The following is a 24,079-nucleotide window of genomic DNA, read 5'->3' on the forward strand; positions in this document are numbered from 1 at the left end:
GTTCTCCTGAAAAGAAAGCTGAACGTTCATCTATAAATCAAGAAAATGGCACTGCAAACGCTCTCAAGAACGGCAAAACAAGTCCAGCATCTAAAGATCAGCGGACTGGAAAGAAAACCTCAGTACAGGGTCAAGTGCAAAAAGGGAATGATGAATCTGAAAGTGATTTTGAATCAGATCCCCCTTCTCCTAAGAGCAGTGAAGAGGAAGAGCAAGATGATGAAGAAGTTCTTCAGGGGGAACAAGGAGATTTTAATGATGATGATACTGAACCAGAAAATCTGGGTCACAGGCCTCTCCTCATGGATTCTGAAGATGAGGAAGAAGAGGAGAAACATAGCTCTGATTCTGATTATGAGCAGGCTAAAGCAAAGTACAGTGACATGAGCTCTGTCTACAGAGACAAATCTGGCAGTGGACCAACCCAAGATCTTAATACAATACTCCTCACCTCAGCCCAATTATCCTCTGATGTTGAGGTGGAGACTCCCAAACAGGAGTTCGATGTATTTGGCGCTGTCCCCTTCTTTGCAGTGCGTGCTCAACAGCCCCAGCAAGAAAAGAATGAAAAGAACCTCCCTCAACACAGGTTTCCTGCTGCAGGACTCGAGCAGGAGGAATTTGATGTATTCACAAAGGCGCCTTTTAGCAAGAAGGTGAATGTCCAAGAATGCCATGCCGGGGGGCCTGAGGCACATACTATCCCTGGTTATCCCAAAAGTGTAGATGTATTTGGCTCCACTCCATTTCAACCCTTCCTCACATCAACAAGTAAAAGTGAAAGCAACGAGGACCTTTTTGGGCTTGTGCCCTTTGATGAAATAACGGGGAGCCAGCAGCAAAAAGTCAAACAGCGCAGCTTACAGAAACTGTCCTCTCGCCAAAGGCGCACAAAGCAGGATATGTCCAAAAGCAATGGGAAGCGGCATCATGGCACGCCAACTAGCACAAAGAAGACTTTGAAGCCCACCTACCGCACTCCAGAGAGGGCTCGCAGGCACAAAAAAGTGGGCCGCCGAGACTCTCAAAGTAGCAATGAATTTTTAACCATCTCAGACTCCAAGGAGAACATCAGTGTTGCACTGACTGATGGGAAAGATAGGGGCAATGTCTTACAACCTGAGGAGAGCCTGTTGGACCCCTTCGGTGCCAAACCGTTCCATTCTGCAGACCTGTCATGGCACCCTCCACATCAGGGCCTGAGCGACATCCGTGCTGATCACAATACTGTCCTGCCAGGGCGGCCAAGACAAAATTCACTACATGGGTCATTCCATAGTGCAGATGTATTGAAAATGGATGATTTTGGTGCCGTGCCCTTTACAGAACTTGTGGTGCAAAGCATCACTCCACATCAGTCCCAACAGTCCCAACCAGTCGAATTGGACCCATTTGGTGCTGCTCCATTTCCTTCTAAACAGTAGATACTTCTGATGGATTCTTGGCATTAACTCCTGTTTCAAGAAAGTATGAATAGTTTTATGAATTTGAAAGAAAATTTGGTAGCTCTTTATATCATTCATTCTTAAAGATCAATCAGAATAGGTGATTTCTAAATAAACCAAATAGAAAAATGAAGTATCTCTGCAGTGTAGGAACGTGATGCCTCTTCAGGAGAAAGGGAGCTAAACTGCAAGCTCTAACGAAGGGTTTCTGCTACTGACATCACAATACAGAAATGCAAGTGTGGTACTTCCAGTGAAAGCACATGGCACCTTTCCAGGTGTGTAGCCACTGAGAAGGGACAGTAAAACTTATTTTTGATATCAGAATGTCATTTTTGTGTGCATATCCCTAAAATTAGGGTTATTTGTACATACACTAGTTACACTTGTGAATTTTTTTAAGGTCTCTTCTAATTTCCAGACAGTTAAAAACAGTCTAATTATCTTAAAGCATTAGAAAGTAATTATCTGGAGAGTGCAGAGATTTCAGTCCATACACCTTTCTCCACAAAGCAGAGCCAGAAGTAACTGACTATTGTGCCTAAAACTCTGTTTCATTTTTAAAAACAAGTGCCATTAATATGGAATATCTAATGATAAGCATATGAAATAATGTGTAGTTAATTAGCGCAATTTAACTATTCCACAATTTACATATTTCAAAGCAATGTTATACATGATAAATATAATTTTTGTCAATTAAAACAGAACTTAAAAAATGGACTATCGCATAGAAGCCTAGAACAAAAATATGAGAAACACCTGACATTTGCAAAGAAATTATAAGAAGAAAAAATGATATAGAATAGAAAATGTTCACTACTTTAGAAACACTTTATGAATGGCTTCTTGCCCCAAACTTTTGTCATGGCCGTAATAAAGCAGATTATTGGAAAAATTGGAGTGAGGACAAGGGTTATATAAAAATTTTATAAGAAAATAATGTAGCGGAAACTGAATTTTCAAGACATTTACAATGTGAAATCATGTTGCATTTAATAATGTACTTTATTAGCAACTTCACCAAATATTCCCCAAATCATAAGCAACAATTATTTTTATTAGGTTTGGGGGGTGGAGTAGATTTAATAAAGTGCACAGAACGGTGACACCCACAAAGCCTTATATAAAGGCAGGATTCATGCATCCTGCTGCAAGTACCTCTGCACTAATACACCAGATCTTAAAATGCATATAAGGTGGACTAGCATCTTAACTCTGCTAGTTGATTGTGTCTTTACTGAAGAGAACCCAGCTACCAATTTGCCTTTTTTTTTACACCACAAATCCTAATTAGAAACTTGAGATTTTATAGAAATCATTTAATGATAGAGATTACATATGTGAATTAATGTGAATATAGTATCTGTGCTTCCTGTGTCTGTAACTATTTTAAGTTATAATTGTGCTGTGCTATCAGATTAACATTTGGAAGTTTCTAGAACAGTTAATGCTATTTACAGAAAGGAGTGGACACTCATCAACTGGCACTCTCTTTGATTTTTATATTTTAAATTAACTCTCTTCGAACCCAATTAAAGTATATTTTATGAGTAATTTTATTAGGAATCTCTTAATTATAGTGCCCCAATGGGATAAGCTATTTGCCTCTTTTCACAGTTCTGAACTTGGAAAGAAGCAAAGTATATGTAACTAAACCACTTATTTGTCTTTTTATTGCTTTTTCCCTTCTTTTATATGCTAAATCAAATACAAATTTGTGGATAGGGAAGCAATATGTGAATCACAATGTAGCAGAGGCAGACCAAGCATTACATTATTATTTAGAGTTGTACTTTTAGAGCTGGACTGCACCAATTACTTGTCCTCGTGCCAAAGGCAAATGTGTTCGCACCTTTTTTTTTTCTTCTGATTCTCAGGTTGATTAATATTGCTAATGCAAATGCTCAAGTAGATGTTTAAAAACTTTACAAAATAGATTCAAGTGATACTTTCTTTTAAAAGTGAAGAGTTGATGATTACACATAGTAAATTCATGAACTACAGTAGGTTTGTATCAAACAGTTTTTTTAAATGAAAATCTGTTGAGGTGTACACAATATGCTTCTTGATTGTATTAGTCCTTGGTCTCTGCTAGACCTCATGAGTTTCATCATTTAGAAAAGGGGTAGAGGATGAACTAATGTGGTCTCCTTCAGATGTAAACATGAAATACCTAGAGTTTTAATTGCTTTTCAATACACTGAATAATTTTAAATGATTCCGACACAGATGTAGACCTTTTGGCTTATAAATTCTGAGGAAACAACTCTGACAACTTAAAATATTTACATTCTTAATGTTATAACACAGCACAGTGACTTTCTTCTTTCAAGATTGTAGCTCAGAGAAAAGATACAGGATTCAATTGGGGGTTCAACAGGATATAAATGGAGAGATTCCTTTGTGTTGTAGTAGAGGCATTTTCCTAAGGAGTATAGATTTATATTTTGCATTTTCATTCATCATCCCCCAGAATCATGGTCAAGGTGTAGGTCACTCCACACAGCTGATGCTCAGGTTATTCCCTTGTGAGAATTATGAGAATAAAGCTCCCAAGGTATGTGAAAGTGCTTAACACAGTACCTGGCACAGAGCACTCAGTAAAAGTTTGGCTCTATTATGGGATGGTTCAATTCTGGTTTAAGGAAGTAAGAAAGGTTATATATATATATTTATATTTACCACTAAGCAAATACACACACACACACACATATGGGTTTTTTCCCCTAATATTTGGGTGTCCCCTGTGCTTCTTTAGGATGTAGTTATAACTAAACCTGTTATACTTGAACATCACTAAGAGAAGTAAATTATTATGAAGCTAGCAAAAATCTGAGGCCAAAGTTGTTTCCTAACAGCTTTAATAATGCTTGTTGATTTTGAATAATCCTTTAAAAAGTGGACCATTTGCTTATTTTAATATTATCACGTCAGTAAAATGTTAGTATTAAAAAGATCAGCTTTTTATGGCATTGAAGAATGTATCTGCTAAGACACAAAAATTGCATGGTAAGTATATTAGGTGGAGGAGGAAAGGTTGTAGGCTGGATGAAAATTTAACTGACTAGAACATTTATTCAGGAGTGTAATTATTTTCCCTTACCCCAATCCCTGTGTATGTGTTGCGCATAGTTATGACATTATCTGGATTTGCAAATAGACACAACTTTCATTCCTACCCTGTCTATTGTTTAAGAGTGATAGACTGTTGTTCTCTTGCTGGTGGAAAATCTAAGGTGGAGCCCACTCTTCTCTGCTGAAGTTCACCAGGCAGAGCGGTTTTGTTACAAGTCAGCTACTCTGCTTGGTTTATTTTAGGTTTTGGTACTTCACGTAAGCACTGTTAGAAGGTACAAGTGTATTAATATCACTAGTTTTGAGGAGCTTGGGTACATTTGTTTTTAATATATTTAGAATGTGCAGTAAACTTTTTTCTCTCATTTTTTTCTTTTTAGCAAACTTGTTATTTTAGGTCCAATTATTGAGTTGACAGTCTACTGTGAGAATGAGATGACATATCTACTGTGAGAATACCATAAATGATGAATAGTTTGAGAACTTTTATACTCAGTGGTGTTTTATATATTAAGATAAAAATATGTACACACATGCATGTCACATCTCTCTACTGTGGAGTTAATGTGAATTTTTAAAAAATGGAATTGCAACCACAATCATATCTAAGAGAACATTCACTCCTAGTGAGGGTTTACAAAAGCTACTAAGAGAATAAGGTAGATGATAATGCAAAGGGTCATGATTTGGGGTTATTTTTGTTTTATTTTAAAATTTATAGTGCTACTTTTGAAAGAATTGTTTTTATGACTGTGCTCTTTTTGTGATTGAAAAGTCATCTAATAGAAGCTGTATAGAAGCTACTTTTTAATTGCTGGCAAACAGCTTTAAGTGCACTTTCTTTGATTACACTTCCATTTTTTGTTAAACTTGAATTTTCTGAAGCCTTTTATGTACCACTAAGCAAATAACTTTAACCTTTAAATAAATCAGATTTACATCTTTATTGTATTTCTACTTGTTACAAAACATACTTGCTGAAGTAACTTCAGTCCTCAAATATCGCTGGGAAACAGTTATGAGATAGACTCAGTCTCCCCCTGCCATCCCCTTCCCCCTGCCATATCTAATTAAGCACTAACTGATTTTATTACTTTATTGCCTTTACATTGCTTATTCTTTTTGACTGAATTCTGTCCCTGATTCACTATATTTTGTTTGAAATTTAAAGTTATTTTCTTACTCTATTTATCATACGTGTTTTAATCTGTTTTCTTTAAATGCAATAAATCCCAAATGGATTGCATATTCTTTATAATCAGTGACTTTGGAGTTTTTCATTATTTGTCTTATTACGACTTTTGAATGTAAACTTCTATTCAAATTCAGTTATTTCATTCACACCACAAACATTAAGGACCTATTATGTAGCAGCTAGTGGAATAGAAAAGTTTGTAAGATTAGATCCCTATTCTTAAGGAGCTCACAGTTTACAATTTAGGTAAGAAAACCCATTTGACTTAAAGAGTTTTTGCTACAAGAACACTTAACAGAACGACTTTTTCAGTGAGTCGTAATTACTGATACTCAGAGTGATGACAGTAGGCAAAAACTATTCTGTAATGCCTTCTGAATAACTTGTTTTGTAGCTTCCACATTATAAATTTTTAAAAATCCTTAAAACCTGGTAACATCTTTGGTTGAATTAATATTGGTTATTTGGTTAAATAACATTGTAATCCTCAATTATATCAGAAGAGAGGCTATGACACATTAAAGAGAAAACCTGTTGATTGGATTGACGGACTAAGTTTGGCATCAAGGTTATCATACTATGTATTATTCCACAAACTGGAGTCTTTAGATTGGTAGCCTGTGGAACGGTTCATCTTATTTTTATGAATGAACTTTTTTTGAAGTTGTGTGAAAAAGGGGGCTTTGTATCTTTTTAATGAATGGTACAAAGCAGCAAAATAACACAAATGATCAGAAAAGTTCTATTAACAAAGAATAGTTTGCAGTGTTCCTGTTCAAATTCAGTTATAGTTAACTTATTTGAGATGAATATATGCTGCAATTTGAGCTGTTTATTTTGGATAATGAATACCTTTTTAAGGAAGCCCAGCTCAAGCATCACATGTAACATGTAGTTAATATTCTCATATTGAAAGCTTGAACGTTTGGTGTTACATATTAAGATAGTTCAAATGGTTGCCACAACTGAGATTACATGCATGTTAGGTAGTATTTTGATCTCAGATTTCATAGAGCAGGACTAGAACCTTGGCGGCTGTTCATTTCAGCTCTCTTGAGGATGGAGGTTAATTTTTCACAGGAAACCCCCTACTGCTATTTACCTCTCCCTTCCAAAAATGTTTTCTTAAGGGTAGTTTCAGTTCTGGATCATTATCTCATTACACTACCTGGGAATTCTGGTACAAGATCTCAGAGGACCGTATTTACACCTCTTCAGTGTAAACACAGTTTTTGTGATAATACACATAGAAGGTATTTCTACCCCTTCTCTAATAGGTGAGCTGATTCTTTACACACTTGGGCAGAGGTAGAATTCCCAGGAATGATGATTTAGAGTAGACAGGGACCTAATGCAGCAAAGCAACTAGCAGGAATTCAGAGGAATACGCTTTGCCCCTTGACATTTAATACAGGGCAAAGTATTATCTAGTAGGTACCTGCCAAATGGAGAGTTGTATAGTTTTATGGCAGTCAATCACAATCTTCAAATCGGATATTCTGTCCAGGTGGGATGCCATAAGATGTGACAGACATTCCCTGAATCTTCGTTCCTGATTCTAAAATATGATTTTAAAGCTGTTATGTATTACAAAGAATGACAAGCAGCACTTAAAAATATTTAGTAAACCCGGTTTATTTACATAATACATATTTTGTCATGCAGCTTACTGAATTGCAGTTAGTGTAATAACAAAAAAAGACAAGCACTGTCTTGCTATTTGAAAATGGCTTAATATAGAAAGATAATTGTTTCTTAAATGAGTTAACCACAACCATATAAATTGCGAGACAATTTAAAACAGCCATAGATAATTTTAAAATGTACTTGTAAAATCTGTAGGCAAAAGCTTTTATAGTTCACACATTGGTAAAATTAAAACCAGTCTTTTTTAGTACTGTAACTGGATAGTATATTTTAATCTTATTTTAATCTATAAAAACAAAAATAAATATACATCATTACAAGGCTCAGATTTGTAGACAACTTTAAAATATTTTTTAATGTTAACAATGTCTTCAAAATTTTACCAGTAGTGCTGTGCACACAGTAGGTGGTCATTAAATGCTGACTGACATACAGAAGTGTTTCTAGTTGACAGCAATCCACATTCATTCATTCATTCCCTACTTTATAATAAATACATCAAAGCAGTGAAAAAATGAGAGGATAACTTTCTTACAATATTTAACATTTTCATAAAAAGTTGAAATGTTTACACGGAACAATTTTCCTACAGAAAGACCTGTACACCCTTTAAATTCAAAGAAACACTGATTTAAAAACACAGTATGCTCTTTTTATGTATTAATTCAGATGGCAAGTATTAATTCATATACTAATACAGGGATTGCAAAAATTGAAATGATTCAATTTTTTTTATTTTGACAAAATTTTCTAATAAAAATGGCTCCACACCTAAAATAATGACTTTCCTCTCATTTTTAACTTAAGTATAACTACTCAGTGTCTTTTGTTTGGCCAAAATGACAAAATATCTATTTAAAGGCAATAAAATCATGTAAGCCAATAAGGGATGTTCTAGGAGAAATATATCCTACTACTGTTGCACCAAAATCTTCTATCACTTAACATATGGATCCAAATTTTAACCTTATAAGGTAAAATAGCCATTTTCAAAGCAGGGTTCCATCATCACGATGGGTAAGACATGGTATTCCTTTACTGAGCCTCCTGGGGGGAAATTCTCTTTGCTGAGATACTAGCATGGGGAATTTATATTCCAAAAACACTACACTGGAAAAGAAACACAACATTTCACTGATGTATTAACTGAGGCACATTAAAGTGACTTTCCAAATATCATATGTACAAAAGGCATTTTGGGAATAAGCTTCATCATCAATTAACATTTTTTTCTGATATTCAGTAATTTTGCTGTTCTGAAAATACACCAATATTTAAAACAGCTCATGTCAACTCATTAAGAAACTTGGGTAATATTTTATATTCCAATAAACAATGTAAGTTTTTATGAATGTCTGCTTTAAGGGATTTAATGCATATGAAAGACCAAAGAATAAGAGGGCTACAATGTATGATAGGGCAGTGAGATCTATTTTTTTAAGTATATACAATAAAGAGAAAGTTTAATGCTTCAGGTCCAAATATTAAGTGTTTATCAAGATTCTGAGTTATCAATGCAATGCTAACACATGCAGAAACCAAGGACTAGAGCACAGGTGAATAAGCGTATTATCAAATGGGGTATCTGCATGACGTTGTTCTAAGGCTTAAGGTTCATTTCAGGGTCAAGACAGGGCCATCTAGATTCTATGGCCTTGAAAGTAGCACCCATAAAGCTGGGAACCCCCATCACTGGATATTCAGGACTAAAAATTCAGAGAGTTGAAAGCTCTGGAATTTTGGGATCAAAAACCTGCTGTAATCCACTCACAAGAATTCAGTTATTATATGGAATTAATATCTGGAATTAAAATGTTTAGGTGGCTAATGACTATGTTGTTTGATCACATAATTTGTCTAATCCTGTACTTAGTTTCTAATGTGATTCTTATCTGATAGAAAATGACATGTTCTTTTCCTCTTCTCAAACCTTCTCTCAACTTGCAGGAGAAGTTTAAAGCTTTTGTTCTGGAAAACTAAAATATCTAATGTTCTTAGGGAGAGAAGAACCTATAGCTAAAGGATATAATCTCTGAAGTGCCAGTTTCTCACAAATCATGTACTTAAAAGCTAGTGATTATTTAAAATCACTATCCTAGCTTGCATTAAGCATAGGCCGAAACAACCCTTGACTTGATTAGGCACTTAAACTTGGTAATTTACTGAAAATAGTTAAGCACATAGGATGACTCCATTTTCTAATGGAGATGAGCCCTTCCTAAGGAAATTAAGCTGGTGCTAAGTAAAATGAATCCTATTTCAACACTAGTTTCCCATTCATCATTGTTATTCAGATATTTCTTATGATTGCCAACTAATTTTCACTTTCTGTACAAGCAGCAAATTAGTAGTTTTAAGGGTTTTGTAAAGCAGCTATTACTACAGATCCTTAAGTATACTTTTTTCCCCCATTTTTATAAAGCGCTACTCAAAGAGGAAAAAGGGAAAACGAATGGGAATTTTAGAAATAGTGGGGTATACAATTCCCCATTATATATTGCTTAACAACTGAATTCACCAGGTGGCCATACCTAATTCACAAATGTGAAACATAGTCAGGACAAGGCTTGCTATGTCTGTACTGCATGACATACACTGTTGACTGATGCCACCAATATAACATCACTACTGCAAGGATATGCCATATTTGGTGGCTTGATCCGAGGTAGTTTAGTTGTCCTGGAAAGAAGGTAGAAAAAAAATAATATTGATTTCAATATGTTGACATTAAAGGAAAAATATATTTCTTGGAAGTATAGTTTAGCAGAAAAATTTTCATAGTCTCAGAGTGCCTAGAGACTAACTGGAGATCCAAACGTTTTTAAAAATGGATCAATTCATATTTGGGTCTAATTTTAAGGTTTTATTTATTAAGTACACAGGTAAACTTCAGAAATGCTCTTCCAAGTGTGTTTTCAAAATCTAACTTAATTTCAGGAATTTGACCTTATGCCTCCCATGTCTCACATCTGGCAGAACGAACAACAACAACAAATTATTGAGAGAGGCAAAAGAAACTAGATGTTAAAAATCATGGGGTGATTTAGGTATAAATCTGCGAGAAGCAGATATACTGTTGGGTTTAGATATAAACCTACTAGAAGCACTTTTTATTTCAAGCAGGCGTGCAAAGAAAAAGTGCTGACCTGAATCCTGTGCTCTCTAACTAATGGAATAATCTGCAGGATGTAATTAGTAATGGCTTAATTAACTAAGGTTATTTCATATACAACTTCAGAGAACAATTTAATCTCTTTGTGGTCAAATGTTAAATTCTAAGAAGATTAAACAATTAACATATGGAAAACTTCTTGATCTCTCTTAGCAAATAACAAAATACAGAGCTATAATAATTTCAATGTAAATAACATACTCATGGTACTTCTATGGTCATATAATGTAAATATTCTCTAACCTCTCTTTTTTCTTACCAATCAGTACAGTACATAGATTTTAAAGTGTATGTCAACAAGATTCTTAGCCTTTTTTGTACCATGGACTCTTTTGACAGTCTAGTGAAGCCTACAGACTCATTTTTTAAAAAACAAAATACAGCAAATATTGATTATCTAATACAACTATCAGAGATCCACTCAATTTTATCCACACACCTTGGGGATCCTTGGACCCATCAAATGCCATTGTATTGTGTATACATTTTTAAACATTCGACCTGAGCTGAATGAACTTTTAGGTTAAAATTTATTTTATTTCCCAGTGGCCAGCTCATACATGAGGACTTGCCAGAGATAGTTTCTAAGGCATTTGTACATGAACATTTGAGACTATCACTTTTCACTGTAAAGACTTCTAATTTTTTAGTTTCTGTATCTCCACTGCTCTCATGTACCCGAACTCAACATGTTCTGCTACATAGGGCACATTTTATGTCAAGTATGTCTTGGGGAAGGTTAAGTTACAACGAGTTTGATTGTTTATAGATGTTCTATATTAAACGACTGGTAACTCCTGATCTGAATATTTTAAGGCCTAAAACCCACTATGGTCATAATCACATAGAGAATTTTCATGGTTTGGTGTTCTACTTATCTATTATAAAGAAAATATAGAATTTTAAAAAGAATTATTAATAAAGTGATACAAAAATATGTTTTACCAGAATTGTTTTCTGAGGGAAATTCTGGCCCTGCCTGGAAGACGGGTGGTCTTCAATTCAGTGGCATGTCCTAGATCTGTTCCCAAATCCTCCTGTTTACAACTCAGGTTTTCCCCTGTATTTCCGTTCTTGTTTAAAGCTCAGTGGTGAAAAACCAAGTACACAGAGGAATGCCTGAGGATCCATGGGATGCATTGTTTAGGCCAGGGTTTCTCACCCTTTCTTCTTCCCCAACACACGTGATGAGTGGGACAATCCCTTCTCTGATTCACCGTTGAAGTGATTCTTAACCCAGGAAGAAGAGGGGATAAATTTGCAGTTTAGATTTAAACTGCTCCCTGACTTTTAGCTCTCCAAACTGAAAAAAACATCAGTTTTATGCACTCTAAATGTTATTTCTGACCCATGCCAAAACTTACCTGGATTTGCGTCACTCTGTCTCTCACTAAACCACATATTTCATTTATAAGACCAGGGCTGGGGGACATAGTAATAACTGCTGTCATTTATTCAGTCCCTACTAATTGCTAGAAACCTGGTTACATGATATGTGCATTTTCTCATCTAATCCTCATTAAACTGTGTTATATGCATTTTTTCATCTACTCCTTACCATAACCCCAGGGGGGCGGAAAAAAGTATTTCCATGTTTTAGATAGGAAACTGGAGCTGAGAGCGCTTAAGTAACTTACTTAGCTCACGTAACTAGAAAGTGGTTGATGTGGGTCTTGAACCCAAGCAGTCTGACTCCAGAGCTAAAGTTCTCAAACAAGCAAATACAGGTTTTGGAGACTGTTGTTCACTCCACCCAGTGTCCTCTTATTTTCCATCTGAAAATATTTTCTTTGGAATGAAGAACAAAAAAATCTATTGGCTTGTGTATCTTGGAAACACAAAGACTCTTAACTTTCACTATTTTCTTCCTAGTGCTGGGTGCCAGGAAGCCTAAAGCCAGCTTTGTCACCATTATCTATTTTATAGACCCTTTTGATGTACATATTGTGAAGTGATCCTACACCTCACTTATTTTCACTATCTTTTTCTGGAAACATAAAGACTCTTAACTTTCACTATTTTCTTCCTAGTGCTGGGTGCCAGGAAGCCTAAAGCCAGGTTTGTTACCTTTATCTTTTTTATAGACCCCTTTGATGTACATATTGTGAAGTGATCCTACACCTCACTTCTTTTCAGTATCTTTTTCTTACTGTCCTTTGCTTCTTATTTCTTGCTTTATATATCTCTGCATATATAAATTACTTTTAAACAACCAGCTGGCATATAAAGAAGTAAATGGTAGTTGACGGTGTTCTACTTTTTAAAAGAAATAGTGGTTGGGAGTCAGAAGACTCAAAAGTCTAATGTCAGCTTTGTCACTAGTTCATAACCACAAAACAGTGACAACTCCACCTACTGGACTCAACTCACATGGTCAGGATGAAAGGAGAAGTTATGAAAGCCCTTTGAAAGTTTTAGGTAACGTTTGGAAAGAGAGGAATCATTTCCATAATCAATAGTATTAAAAAATGAAACTAAGTTTTGATGCTGTGATGCATACACCTTGGGCATATATTTAGGATAACAATACAAAACTGCTATAAAAGAGACACCTACCTGGAAAGTACCGCTCTGGGACTTTGGAAATGTAGAATAGGAAAGCAAGAAGAGCAATCATATACATCACAATTACACGGGGTGCAAAGTCCTGAAAAGCAAAACATGTTTTTTTACAGATCTTCCTGTTACTGAACTCCAGATTTATTACGAATCTAATAGTTGGATTTAAGATTGTTAAATCTGAATTGTTTTGCAGACTGTCTCCAATAATGAAACTTGTTCTCATATGCAGGAAGCAGTCTGCAAGAATGGAGCACAGAGAGTGCTCTAATGGTCAGGCTCCTAAAGGGGTTGGAGCTTTAACATGCTGAAGTTCCTAAGGGCACCCAACTCCATCTGCAACATAGGTATATGGGTAGAATGCATATGGAAATAGAGTTGGCAGGTAAATAAGCAAAGACACTGAAGAACAGGAACTTATGGCTGGAAAAGACCTAAGGGGTCTCCCCAAGACAGAAATCTGTTCCAATATCCCAGATAAATGGTCCTCTTGAATACTACTATATGAAGCACTTTGTCTCACTGCTGACACAGTATTGAAAAGACTTTCCTGGCCCGCAAGCTATCCTTATACATACTGTTCCTAATACTGGTTATAAACTTAATTTACCAAGAACTCATTTAATAAGGACAGGCTGGGTGCATGGCCTATGCCTGTAATCCCACCACTTTGGGAGGCTTTGGCAGAAGGATCGCTTGAGGACAGGAGTTCAAAACTAGCCTGAGCAACACAGTAAGACCCCTCCCTCTAATTTTTTTTTTTTTTTTAATTAGCTGAGGACAGGAGTTCAAAACTAGCCTGGGCAACATAGTAAGACCCCTCTCTCTACAAATTTTTTTTTTTTTTTTTAGCTGGGCATGGTGGTGCATGCCTATAGACCTAACTACTTAGGAGGCTGAGGTGCGACGGCTGCTTTAGCCAAGGAGTTTGAAGGCAATAGAGAGACTCTGTTTCAAAGAAATAAAAAATAAAGACAAATTTCTCCTTCCTCTTCAAATATGAGAATCATCATAACCCTCCCGAACTCCTATATTTTTCAGATTAATCAACCTCAGATTTCTCAAACATTCTAGAACACAATTTGATCCTGCCTCCCAAGATTAACCCTTCCAAAACTTTTTATCTTTGTTAAAGTGCCCGTCTTTCCATCTTTTTAAAAATTAGAGCTTATCAAACAATTCTGTGAAAGTTTCCCTTTGCTTCCTCACTGGAATGATCTGTGATCATATTAGGATTCCATCTTTGAAAACTATTATCTAAGCCATCTTTCCGTTTTAAGATTTCTGAATACAAAAAAAAAAAAAAAAAAAATCCCTTTTTTTCCCTTAACTTCTCTAAAATTCACTGACTATTAGACCCATTAGGGTCTTATTCTTTTTGTCATTATAAGCTTAAAAGGAATGTGTTTATCACATCCAAAAATTTTGGTCACTTCTATGTCAACAATTATTCCAGTTGGAATTTATCTACAGTGGCAGTTCCCCATTCCATTTTCTTATTATAAGGGAATCAAAATTGTCAGAAAGATGTTTTCACAGATAGGAGGATTACTGATGTCCCTCATCACTACTGTCTCACCTTTCTCCCAATATCCTAATGTATGAAGACATCATTACCCTTGTCCTCAAATTGGCCAAGTGGCCACATTATATCACTCAATTGACTCTGTCACAGAACTTCCTTTCTTTTCAGCTGTACACCCAACTGTTTTCCACTATGCTGTTGCCAACTTCATGCAAATAAATGTAGGCCTACTAATGGTCTCTCCTCTTCTAATAAAATCTGATTCTTTTGAATAAAACCCACCCTTAAAGTCACACATTCTAGAAAAAGGTACCATTGCAACGAGTATATGTGATTTCTGTCAGATTTCTTGGCGTATTTACTTGTATTAAAAATTCTCAAGTTTACTCTCTAGTGCATACATAGAGCATTTTTACAATGATCTCTAAGAATGTAAGTCTTATTTCAAATCCTTTTCTCAAGAATCCTGAGTGCTCACTGAGACTCTTCCAAATGCACATCAACTGTTCCCCCATAACACCTGATTCTAACAAAGAGCTTTTATTTCTCAATATATTGTCGTCAGTGGATTGAACATGCTTCCCTGGCTCCAGCTACCAATACAATGATGATTTCCAAATCTTTATTGCCAGTGTCAAACTCTAGCTAAAATCCCAGATCCTATCTCTACCTTTGGGTACCCCAAACTCATCGGGTCCAACATAAAATCCTTCCCAACTTCCCTTCACCCCCTAAAGATCAGCTGCTCCTATTTCTATACTTGTGTTATCATTGGCATTATCACTGATCCAGCAGACAAAGCTAGAAACTTTGGAGTCCTCCTCCACAAATAAGGACTTGAGTATTTATATACTACGGGTAACAGAGAATAATAATGTATTTTTTTACAGAAAGACAACTCAGAGAAAAACAGTATTCAGATTTTACCTCAACTTCTGCAAGGTATGCTTATTTATATGGCTGTGAAAATTATGGCATCAATATGCAATTACAAATATGTTCTCAAATGACAAACATCCACCCACTTGGCTTGATTATACTACTTTACCCACAAAGAGTAAGATTGAAAGGCAAAAAAAAAAAAAAAAAGAGAAAAATATCAACTACACTCAACCTACCTGTACAATAGGAGCACCAATTCCTCCATTGAGCCAAACCCAGTGAAGAGTAGGAATCACTCCATATCCCGAAACAGAACAAAAGATGATAGAACGGAGCCTTTGCCATTGCTGCGTGAGGTAATTGGGATGAATCTGCGCAAAGAACACTGCCAGGATCATAGCAAGCACTGTGATCAAGTATACCTGACGCCAGTACTAGAATGAAAGGAAATCACAGTTTAATTCTGTTATTAACAATAAGGGAACTGAAAAAGTAATTTTGGCTTTTACACTACAAATTCCAAACTCTATTTACTTGGTATTTGCATTTCAAATTCAGATTATCTCCCTTCCTTAAAAAATATGTTCCATACAACTTTTAGGTTGGTCACAATGACAAACCAAATTCCAAAGTGAGCTGGTAAAAGACTACATTTATTCACACAATAGCATTTTCTGATTACCTATTACATGCCATGCACAGTTCAAGTCCTATAAAAGCAAAGATGACTATGACATGAACTCTCCCAGCAGTGAGCTCACAGACTATGGGAGGGGCAGACATGTCAACAAATGATTATAATCTTATGGTAGATACTGTAACTGAGGAACAGAACACTGCAGAACCACAGAAGAGGGAACAATTAACTTTACTTGGGGTAGCTAAAAAATGCTTCATAGAGGAGATGACATCTAAGATTTTGTGGGAAGACAGAGCTCGTGAGGAAAGAGAACAGCAAACGCAGCAGGAAGTTTTGAGAAGAAAGGCTGAAAAGGCATACTGTTAGGCTAAATGTTTTGAACTTCACCACACTGGCATTGGAGGAACAGCAGAATTCTTTAAGAATAGGATGACACAGCTGTTTTTCAAACTGACTTATTGGAAAGACAACTCTGACATCAGTGTAGAAAATAGGTGACAGGAAACCAGCTAGAAAGATATTAGTTTAGTTTATTCAAAGAGAGAGTGGGGGCTTGGACTCCTGTTGAATAAAGTAGATGTGAGCGCCAGATTTAGGAGGCATTTTTGAAATAAGCTTAAGTCTTAATGGCTGACTGGATGTGTGAGAGGGCAGTAGAGGAAAGCTTGACTGTTTTTAGCCCGAAAGGCCACATAAATGGCTTCTATTAATGAAGCAAATGAACAAAGATGATCCAGGTTTGCTGTGTGTGTGATGGGGGAAGAGAACAGGGGCATGAGAGAGCACACACTTAGCTTAGGTTTGAAGGGCTTATGAGATATGTAGGTATTTAAATAAGCACTTAGCTGGTCTTAAAGTCAAAAGTCACATAAGACAAGAGTTCTTAATCTGGGCACCAAGGACTTTTTTGGGGCTATTAACTTCCTGAAATCAAATGTCAGATTGTTTGTTTAAGTGTGTGCCCAGAAGTACATTCTACTGGATCTAGGGTCCACAGTTTTCAATCTCATTCTGAAAGCAGCTGTGTTCCTTAAAAGGTAAAACGAGTCTTTTATAGGTCTACAGCAACTGAGTATTTGAAAATGATTAGAAACCAGATGGAAGAAAGCAATTTTTCAATGATCATGGACTGACTGTATCAGCTCCAGTAGTTCCCTTATCTGTTTAATCTATCTTGGACTTTTAGTTTTTCTGGTAAGAGATTTACAAAAAGTATCTCACTTTGATGTTTAGCAAGAGATAAAGGAAAACAGTTTCAGAGAAATACAGAATAAAATAAGCAAAAGAATTCAGATATTACACGGTTGTACTCACAAGCACCTGGTTATCAGTATGCTCTAATTTTTTAAAAACATATAAACCGTTTCATGCAAAATGGTTAAGTTATGAAAGCTGGGCAGAGCTAAAATCAAGTCAATTTACAACAAGGTTACCTGCATATATATTTAATTATGTGCTTGTGTTCCAAAGTGATTAGGCCTAAAAAGCAAATGGCTCACGTTTAAGCAGCTACAATTAATAATGTTCTTACGTATTCAAGTCAAATTTATGATTTTTCTCTTCACTAATTTTGACACCAGATATGTTGACAGTCTTCTCTGTCATTGTGTAGAGACAAAGGTCCTACTGAAAAATCCCAAGCAATCTGAGAAATTCCACACTGTGGCCAATCTTCCCAATAAGTGAAGGCTGAGGACTGTGCCTCAGAGTGGTCCCCAACCTTTCTGGCACCAGGGACTGGTTTTGTGGAAGATGATTTTTCCGTGGATCGTGGTGCGGGGAGGCAGGCAGAGATGGTTTCAGGATAATTCAAGTGCATTACATTTATTGTGCACTTTATTTCTATTATTACTACATTGTAATATATAATAATTATACAACTCACCATAATGTAGAATCACTGGGAGCCCTGGGCTTGTTTTCCTGCAACTAGACAGTCCCCATCTGGGGGTGATGGGAGACAGTGACAGATCATCAAGCATTAGATTGCACAACCTAAATCCTTTGCATGTGCAGTTCACAATAGGGTTTGTGCTGCTACGAGAATCTAATGCTGCTGCTGATCTGACAGAAGGCAGAGCTCAGGTGATAATGCGAGCCATGGGGAGTGGCTGTAAACACATATGAAACTTCCCTGGCTCACCAGCCCACTGCTTACCTCCTGCTGCATGGGCTGGTTCCTAACAGGCCACGGACAGGTTCTGGGGGTTGGTGACCCCCAGATATGTAGGGCACCTGCAGATACCTGCCTTAGAGCACCTGTTACATGGTGGGCCTTGGGCAGGACAGGCTCTATTCTTTGTGATTAGGACTAGAAATAACTAGTAGGTATACTGCTCCTGAGGGAGAAGCTCAGTTTTGGTTCTGAAAGGGAGGTAACTAAACGGGCAAAAGAAAAAACAAGAGTATGGTAGAAAAACAGGAAGAAAACAAAGTAGGGTGGAAGGGGACTTTCTGAAAGGGAGAACTTGAGATGTACTGACCCCATGGGAACATTCAGTTTGTCTTCTTGGCTGGAACATGAGGTGATAACTTAGGGTTCACTCCATAAGGTTTGGTTGGCCAATATTTTTAGGTCAGGTGCTGTATTATCTGATTACAGTGTTGCAAATGCTGCTTTGCACAAGGCAAAAACTGACTTTTGTGTGTACTTAGGGACAGAAAGCAGAGTTGATCCAGAACTCAGAAAAGACACATCTCACATTTGTTAAAGACACTCACTCCTATCTGGTCTGTCTTACAAGCCTACCCCAAACATAAGACTGAAGACAGGAAAACATATTTTAGAGAAGAATATGGGCTAATAAATGCAGACACATTTTCCTGTTTTTTTTTTTTTTTTTTTTTTTTTTTCACTGAGAGGAGAAAAAAGAAATGGAAAGCAGTAACCAACCTCATAATTTTAACAAGTGTGAATTTTAACTTCAGTTCTATAAACACACAAATAAAAGATAAATAATGTGAATATTTGAGGAACCATGCAGCCATATAGATTTAGTGAAAACATTAATAATTTAATGTCTACATTAAGTTTCAGAAAATAACTGTATATATATTTTCCAATAAAAAATTAGTAAAATAAGTATAGAACTGATAATAGATGTTAGAGATGACAGGGCCATTTTGAAAAATAAGTTTATGCTTATACGAAACTCTTCTACTTATTCTATAAGTTAATTATGTACTTATTAAGAAGTTCAAAAGAACCAAGGCAAGAAAACCCAAGACCTATACGAAAGGTAGAATGTAAAATGTTTCAATCTACTTACGTTATTACAATAAAATGCGTAAAATACTCCTGAGACATAGCAGCCCAGTATTCCAATAGAAATTCCTGCATAATCTAATGCCATCCATCTTCGACATGTTTTTTCTGACCGATGGCAGGAAAAAAGATGATAGCCCACAGAGCAGAGCATACAGACCTGTGAAAAATAAAAACAAATCTTAACAAAGTGACTAAAGAAACTAAAGCAACTTATGCATGATGTTCAGGGAAATAGTTAAAAGGCTAGGTTTTCAATTCAAACATTTATGGGCTTGGATTCTAGCTCTGTGCCTTACAGTAGAGCGAGCCATGTCATTACTCTAAAGCCTCAATTTCCTCATGGGTAATATGGAGATAATAATGAGAAAATTTAAAATAACTACATTAAAAAATGAAAATTATAAATAAATAGCACAGTAATGGGAAAGTTATACAATGCGAATGTTTTAAAACTATCATCTGAGGCTTATTTTGATCCATGAATTTGTTTTTAAAGAGTATTTACTATAGAAGCAATACATATCCCTAAAAAAATCAAAGAACATAAATATAAGCCACTCTTAATCTATTCCCCAGAGGTAGCCAGTGATAACATTTTTAATGTGTCTTTCCAGATATTTTGAATACATATGTCAAATACCTGTGATATATTAGTCTGTACACATGCACTCATTATATATATATATATATATACACACACACACACACATTTTAAAATTAAATGAAATCACACTATGCATTCTGTTCCACAATTGGCTTTTTTTTTCAGTTAAGAATTTTCATGTCTGTATGAGATTCACTGTATAGAGTTTACTTTTAATTTCTAAGGTAAACACAGCTTTACTGCCTTCAAGAAAAAACAGGCTGGTGTAGTAGTGGCTCATGCCTGTAATCCCAGCACTTTGAGAGGCCATGGTGTGAGGATTGCTTGAGCACAGGAGTTCGAGACCAGCCTGGGCAACATAGGAGGACCTCATTTCTACGACAAACAAACAAACAAAATTAGCTAGGCATGGTGGCATGCACCTGTGGTCCCAGCTACTTGGGAGGCTAAGGCAGGAGGATTACTTAAGCTTGGGAGATCGAGGCTGCAGTGAGCCATGACTGCCCCACTATGCTCCAGCTTGGGTGACAGTGAGACCCTGTCTCAAAAAAAACAATAATTTAAAAAACAATCATGACTTGCTAACTTTATATGGTTGCCAAACTGGGAGTAAAGCTAATCTGATTCAATCAGCTGCTCTGATGATGAGGTGTCTATGGCAGAATGCCTTTCAGCCATCAAGCACCTGCCGTGTGTCATACATTGGAGGTGATACAGAATCACTGAATAGTACAGTAGCAAATCCTACTGTACTTCAGTACAGAGCATAATTGGAAAAGGTGGGAGGATATTGACTCTGTGAAGGTACATGTGCATTTGGAGGGTGGGACTGGTGGGAAGAAAAGAGCATCAGAGAAGGGCTGTTCACCTGAGGCGGATTTTAAAAGTTGGGCTGGCATTCACCAAGGACATAAAAAAAGGTGTGCACATATTTACGGCTGGGGGGCAGAGATTAAGGAAAAGCATCATATTCTTTATAATATGATTATGACATGTCCTACACATTAATGGGTTTTAACTTCAATATTATGGGTATAATATGATATGCCTGAAAATTTTAAGTGCCCCCTTACAGAGGTGTGGACTAGAAGGGCTGAAACAGGAGGTTATAGGAATAGCCCTGGAGAGCACGTACTGAGACAGTGACAGTGGGGTGCAGGCAATGGGACAAACAAACAATATAAAGTAGGTACAACCGATAAACATTTTGTAAGCAATTGCTAAGGCAGTAACATGGTCATCCAGCTATTAATATTTTATATTCTGGTCATTAAACAAATCTAGTTACTATAGACTCAATATCAATATTCAGTAACAATGTACTTTGTCACAACTTCATTGCTTCATCAATTGTCTAAAATCCTTAATAGTCGATAGCTTTTTGGTTACTAAGCAACCAACCAGTAACTAACTCTAAGTTCGTTATTTAAACGTAACTCTAAGAAGCCTGGTTATTTGTTTTCTCAGATTATCCTTGAGATTAAGCACCATAAATCAGGAGAGCATAAAAGCGTATATTTCTCACTGATGGGGAAACATCCCATTGCCACAATGTTGAATGACACAAGAGCAGGTCGCAAAATAGCAAGCAGGGATGACTGTAGCTTGGAAGTAGGTAGACAGGTAAGTGAGCAGGCAGGTAGGCAGGTGCAAGGTAGCTATGCATACACAAACATACACATTTGGGTTAAACTCATTGTTTAACGCAAATGTCCAATGTAGTTACCTCTGAAAAGTGGAATTTCAAGTGACGTTTTCTTCCATAAACTTCTGTTTGCCTAAATTTCTACATGATTATATCTTGTAGTAATAATTAGAAACAAAAATAAAGCTCACTTCATTGTGAAAAAGAAAATAAAAAGAGGAAAAAGAAAACTATGGTATCTAAGGGAAAAGTAAAAGAGTGTTAACAGAAAACCCCAGATTTTAAAGTTAACCCATACCTAGTATGCCCTGTTTAAGAAGGAATATGTTATTCCTAGAGCTCCTTTAAAAATGGACTGAAAGATAATCTGGGAAATTGGGTATGTTTCAGTTATAATGGAAAGTTTCCTTCTATGGAGTATCTCACTCCATCAAGGTAGACAGATAATTACAGTGTTACATCCCACATCGAAGCTCCTTGGCATGATAAGAAAATACCTAATGATTTGATCCCTGCCAATCTCTCCAGCCTTATCTTTCTCCATTTTCCTAGGTTTCAACCACAAAAACCAGTACCTGCAAGTCCAGAAAGTGCTAAGAAAGTGAGTCTTGCTTCTTTTTTCCTGCTTAAATGCCACCTCACTGTCTCTTCTGCACGCCTACAAGTGGCTTGACCTTTCTACCAGGTTGGTTCTGTTCAGCACTGTTCAGATACTAGCATAGTATCTGGATGTATATAGGATGCATTCAACAAATATTTGTTAACTGAATGTAAATGGATCAAATCTAGCAAAAGGCATTATTGTATTCTGACATTCTTCTCCAAAATACAAATACCCTGGAAGGTTCAAAGCCCCTGAATTACATTCTACTGTTCAGAATGTACTCTATTAATCTGATTGCGAGGAAAGCACTAAAGCATATAGAAGCATAGGAGTGAGAAAAATGTTATGTCTTTTAATATTAAATGTAAATCGTCTTTTAATATTAAATGTAAATCAATATTAATAAATATATTTATGGTTTACTACACTGTCCACTGACCCTAAGAATCTGAAAAACTCAGGTGAACAAGTTATAATTTGATAAGAAGTGGTCTTTTCAAGTAGGGAAGATGTGCTCATCTGTCTTGAGTAAGTTGTACAGCATATATTGTAACAATGATCATTGCACTAGCAATTAGGAGAACAGGATTTTACTGCCCTGCTGAATAATCCTGGGCAAGTCATGGTAATACTTTGGCTCTATTTCTTTATTGGAAATTGTTGTAATTATTTATCCTTTTAGTTTTGCAATGTATTGTCTTCTTACGTCAATACTGAAATTAATACACATTCTCTGAACTAACATCAGCTGTGGCAGGTGGTGAAGGCATAAAGAATAGGCCTCAGCATAAAGGAAAAGAGCAGGGATTCTCAAAGTAGATAATATGCACATAACTAACAAGAATAGAAGCCAGTTTTTACTTAATGATTATTAAGAGCATGTTAATCTATACTGAGATGCACCTAAAAATTTAAAAAGAAATTGATTCATTTACATTACAAAATTGGTTATGGATTGTAAGGGACATTTTGGCTGAAATCAGGGCAAAAATTAAACCTCAGAAAGAGTATATTTTTAAAAAATATTTGAAGGAAAAATAATTTTCTAATAACAGAAATAGGTTATGCTTTCCCTCAAAGAAAATTAAAATATTATTCCAAAAATTGGAATTAATAAAAAAGGGGAAGAGAGATTTGTTTTGCTGTGTTTCTTGGCCATTTAAGTCCAAAGTTTAAACTTGAGTAAAGCGATGACACTCTGAAATAAAATGATACACAACGAAAGCGACATTTGTGCAGCTGAGTTATGAGGTTCACCTCTCAAACTCAGCAGCAACAGGCTAACTGCAGGGAATAGCTAGTCTGTGTCTGTCATGAGAAAGGGTGATAATAAGTTTTTCTTTTTATTTTTATGTTTTTCTATATTCTCTGAAGCAGAAAAAATTGTTTTAAATGTCAATAGAACTATAGCCCACATTTGTTTTCTGTTTCAAAATTATCTGTTTGAAATCTACTAAATGTAACTTTTAAAGACATTTTTACAGGTTCTTGAAAAATGCCAGTGCTATGGAACTAACAAATATAGGAGGTAGAGAGGAAAATAAACTGAAAGTATTTGAAGCCAGGCCAGTGAGTTCAAAATAAATTAACATTAAAGCAACAGAGCAAAAAATCAATACCAGCAAAACAGGACAGTAAAATATAGTATGGAAATAACAAATACAAAAATCACAGATGCAAACAGGAAAGAGATGAGAAATCTTCCCCAACAAGTTTTAAGTAGACACTAGTGTTATATTTCAGCCAGCTAATAGAATGCAATCAAAGCTTCCTACTTTTTTAATTAATCTTAAAGCAGAGGTGCCCAAAAAGAAG

The 24,079-nt window shown here is 36.0% G+C and overlaps 2 protein-coding genes across 9 annotated transcripts in view; one reads left to right on the forward strand and one right to left on the reverse strand.

Annotated features, from left to right (window-relative positions):
* LOC105477229 (BMP2 inducible kinase) overlaps positions 1-9,197 on the forward strand; it is a 146,973-nt gene extending 137,776 nt beyond the window's left edge. For all 3 annotated transcript variants that reach the window (XM_011733629.3, XM_011733628.3, XM_071093549.1), the window contains one exon: positions 1-9,197. In XM_011733629.3, the coding sequence (XP_011731931.2) occupies positions 1-1,424 (1,424 nt within the window). In that variant the 3' untranslated portion in view covers positions 1,425-9,197.
* The window catches only part of LOC105477230 (progestin and adipoQ receptor family member 3), a 27,355-nt gene continuing 4,544 nt past the window's right edge, over positions 1,269-24,079 (reverse strand). The window contains exons 3-7 of one of the 6 annotated variants that reach the window (XM_011733632.2): positions 19,413-19,568; positions 15,740-15,937; positions 13,094-13,184; positions 7,157-7,276; positions 1,269-1,454 (exon numbers count right to left, since the gene is read on the reverse strand). In XM_011733632.2, the coding sequence (XP_011731934.1) occupies positions 7,191-7,276; positions 13,094-13,184; positions 15,740-15,937; positions 19,413-19,568 (531 nt within the window). In that variant the 3' untranslated portion in view covers positions 1,269-1,454; positions 7,157-7,190. Of the gene's footprint in view, positions 1,455-7,156; positions 7,277-7,337; positions 10,045-11,481; positions 11,768-11,794; positions 12,326-13,093; positions 13,185-15,739; positions 15,938-19,412; positions 19,569-24,079 lie in introns of those variants that run through there. The other 5 variants (XM_011733630.2, XM_011733634.2, XM_011733631.2 and 2 more) reach the window with 5 other exon arrangements.

This window comes from Macaca nemestrina, chromosome 3 (assembly GCF_043159975.1).
Source record: "Macaca nemestrina isolate mMacNem1 chromosome 3, mMacNem.hap1, whole genome shotgun sequence".
NCBI classification, from domain to species: domain Eukaryota; kingdom Metazoa; phylum Chordata; class Mammalia; order Primates; family Cercopithecidae; genus Macaca; species Macaca nemestrina.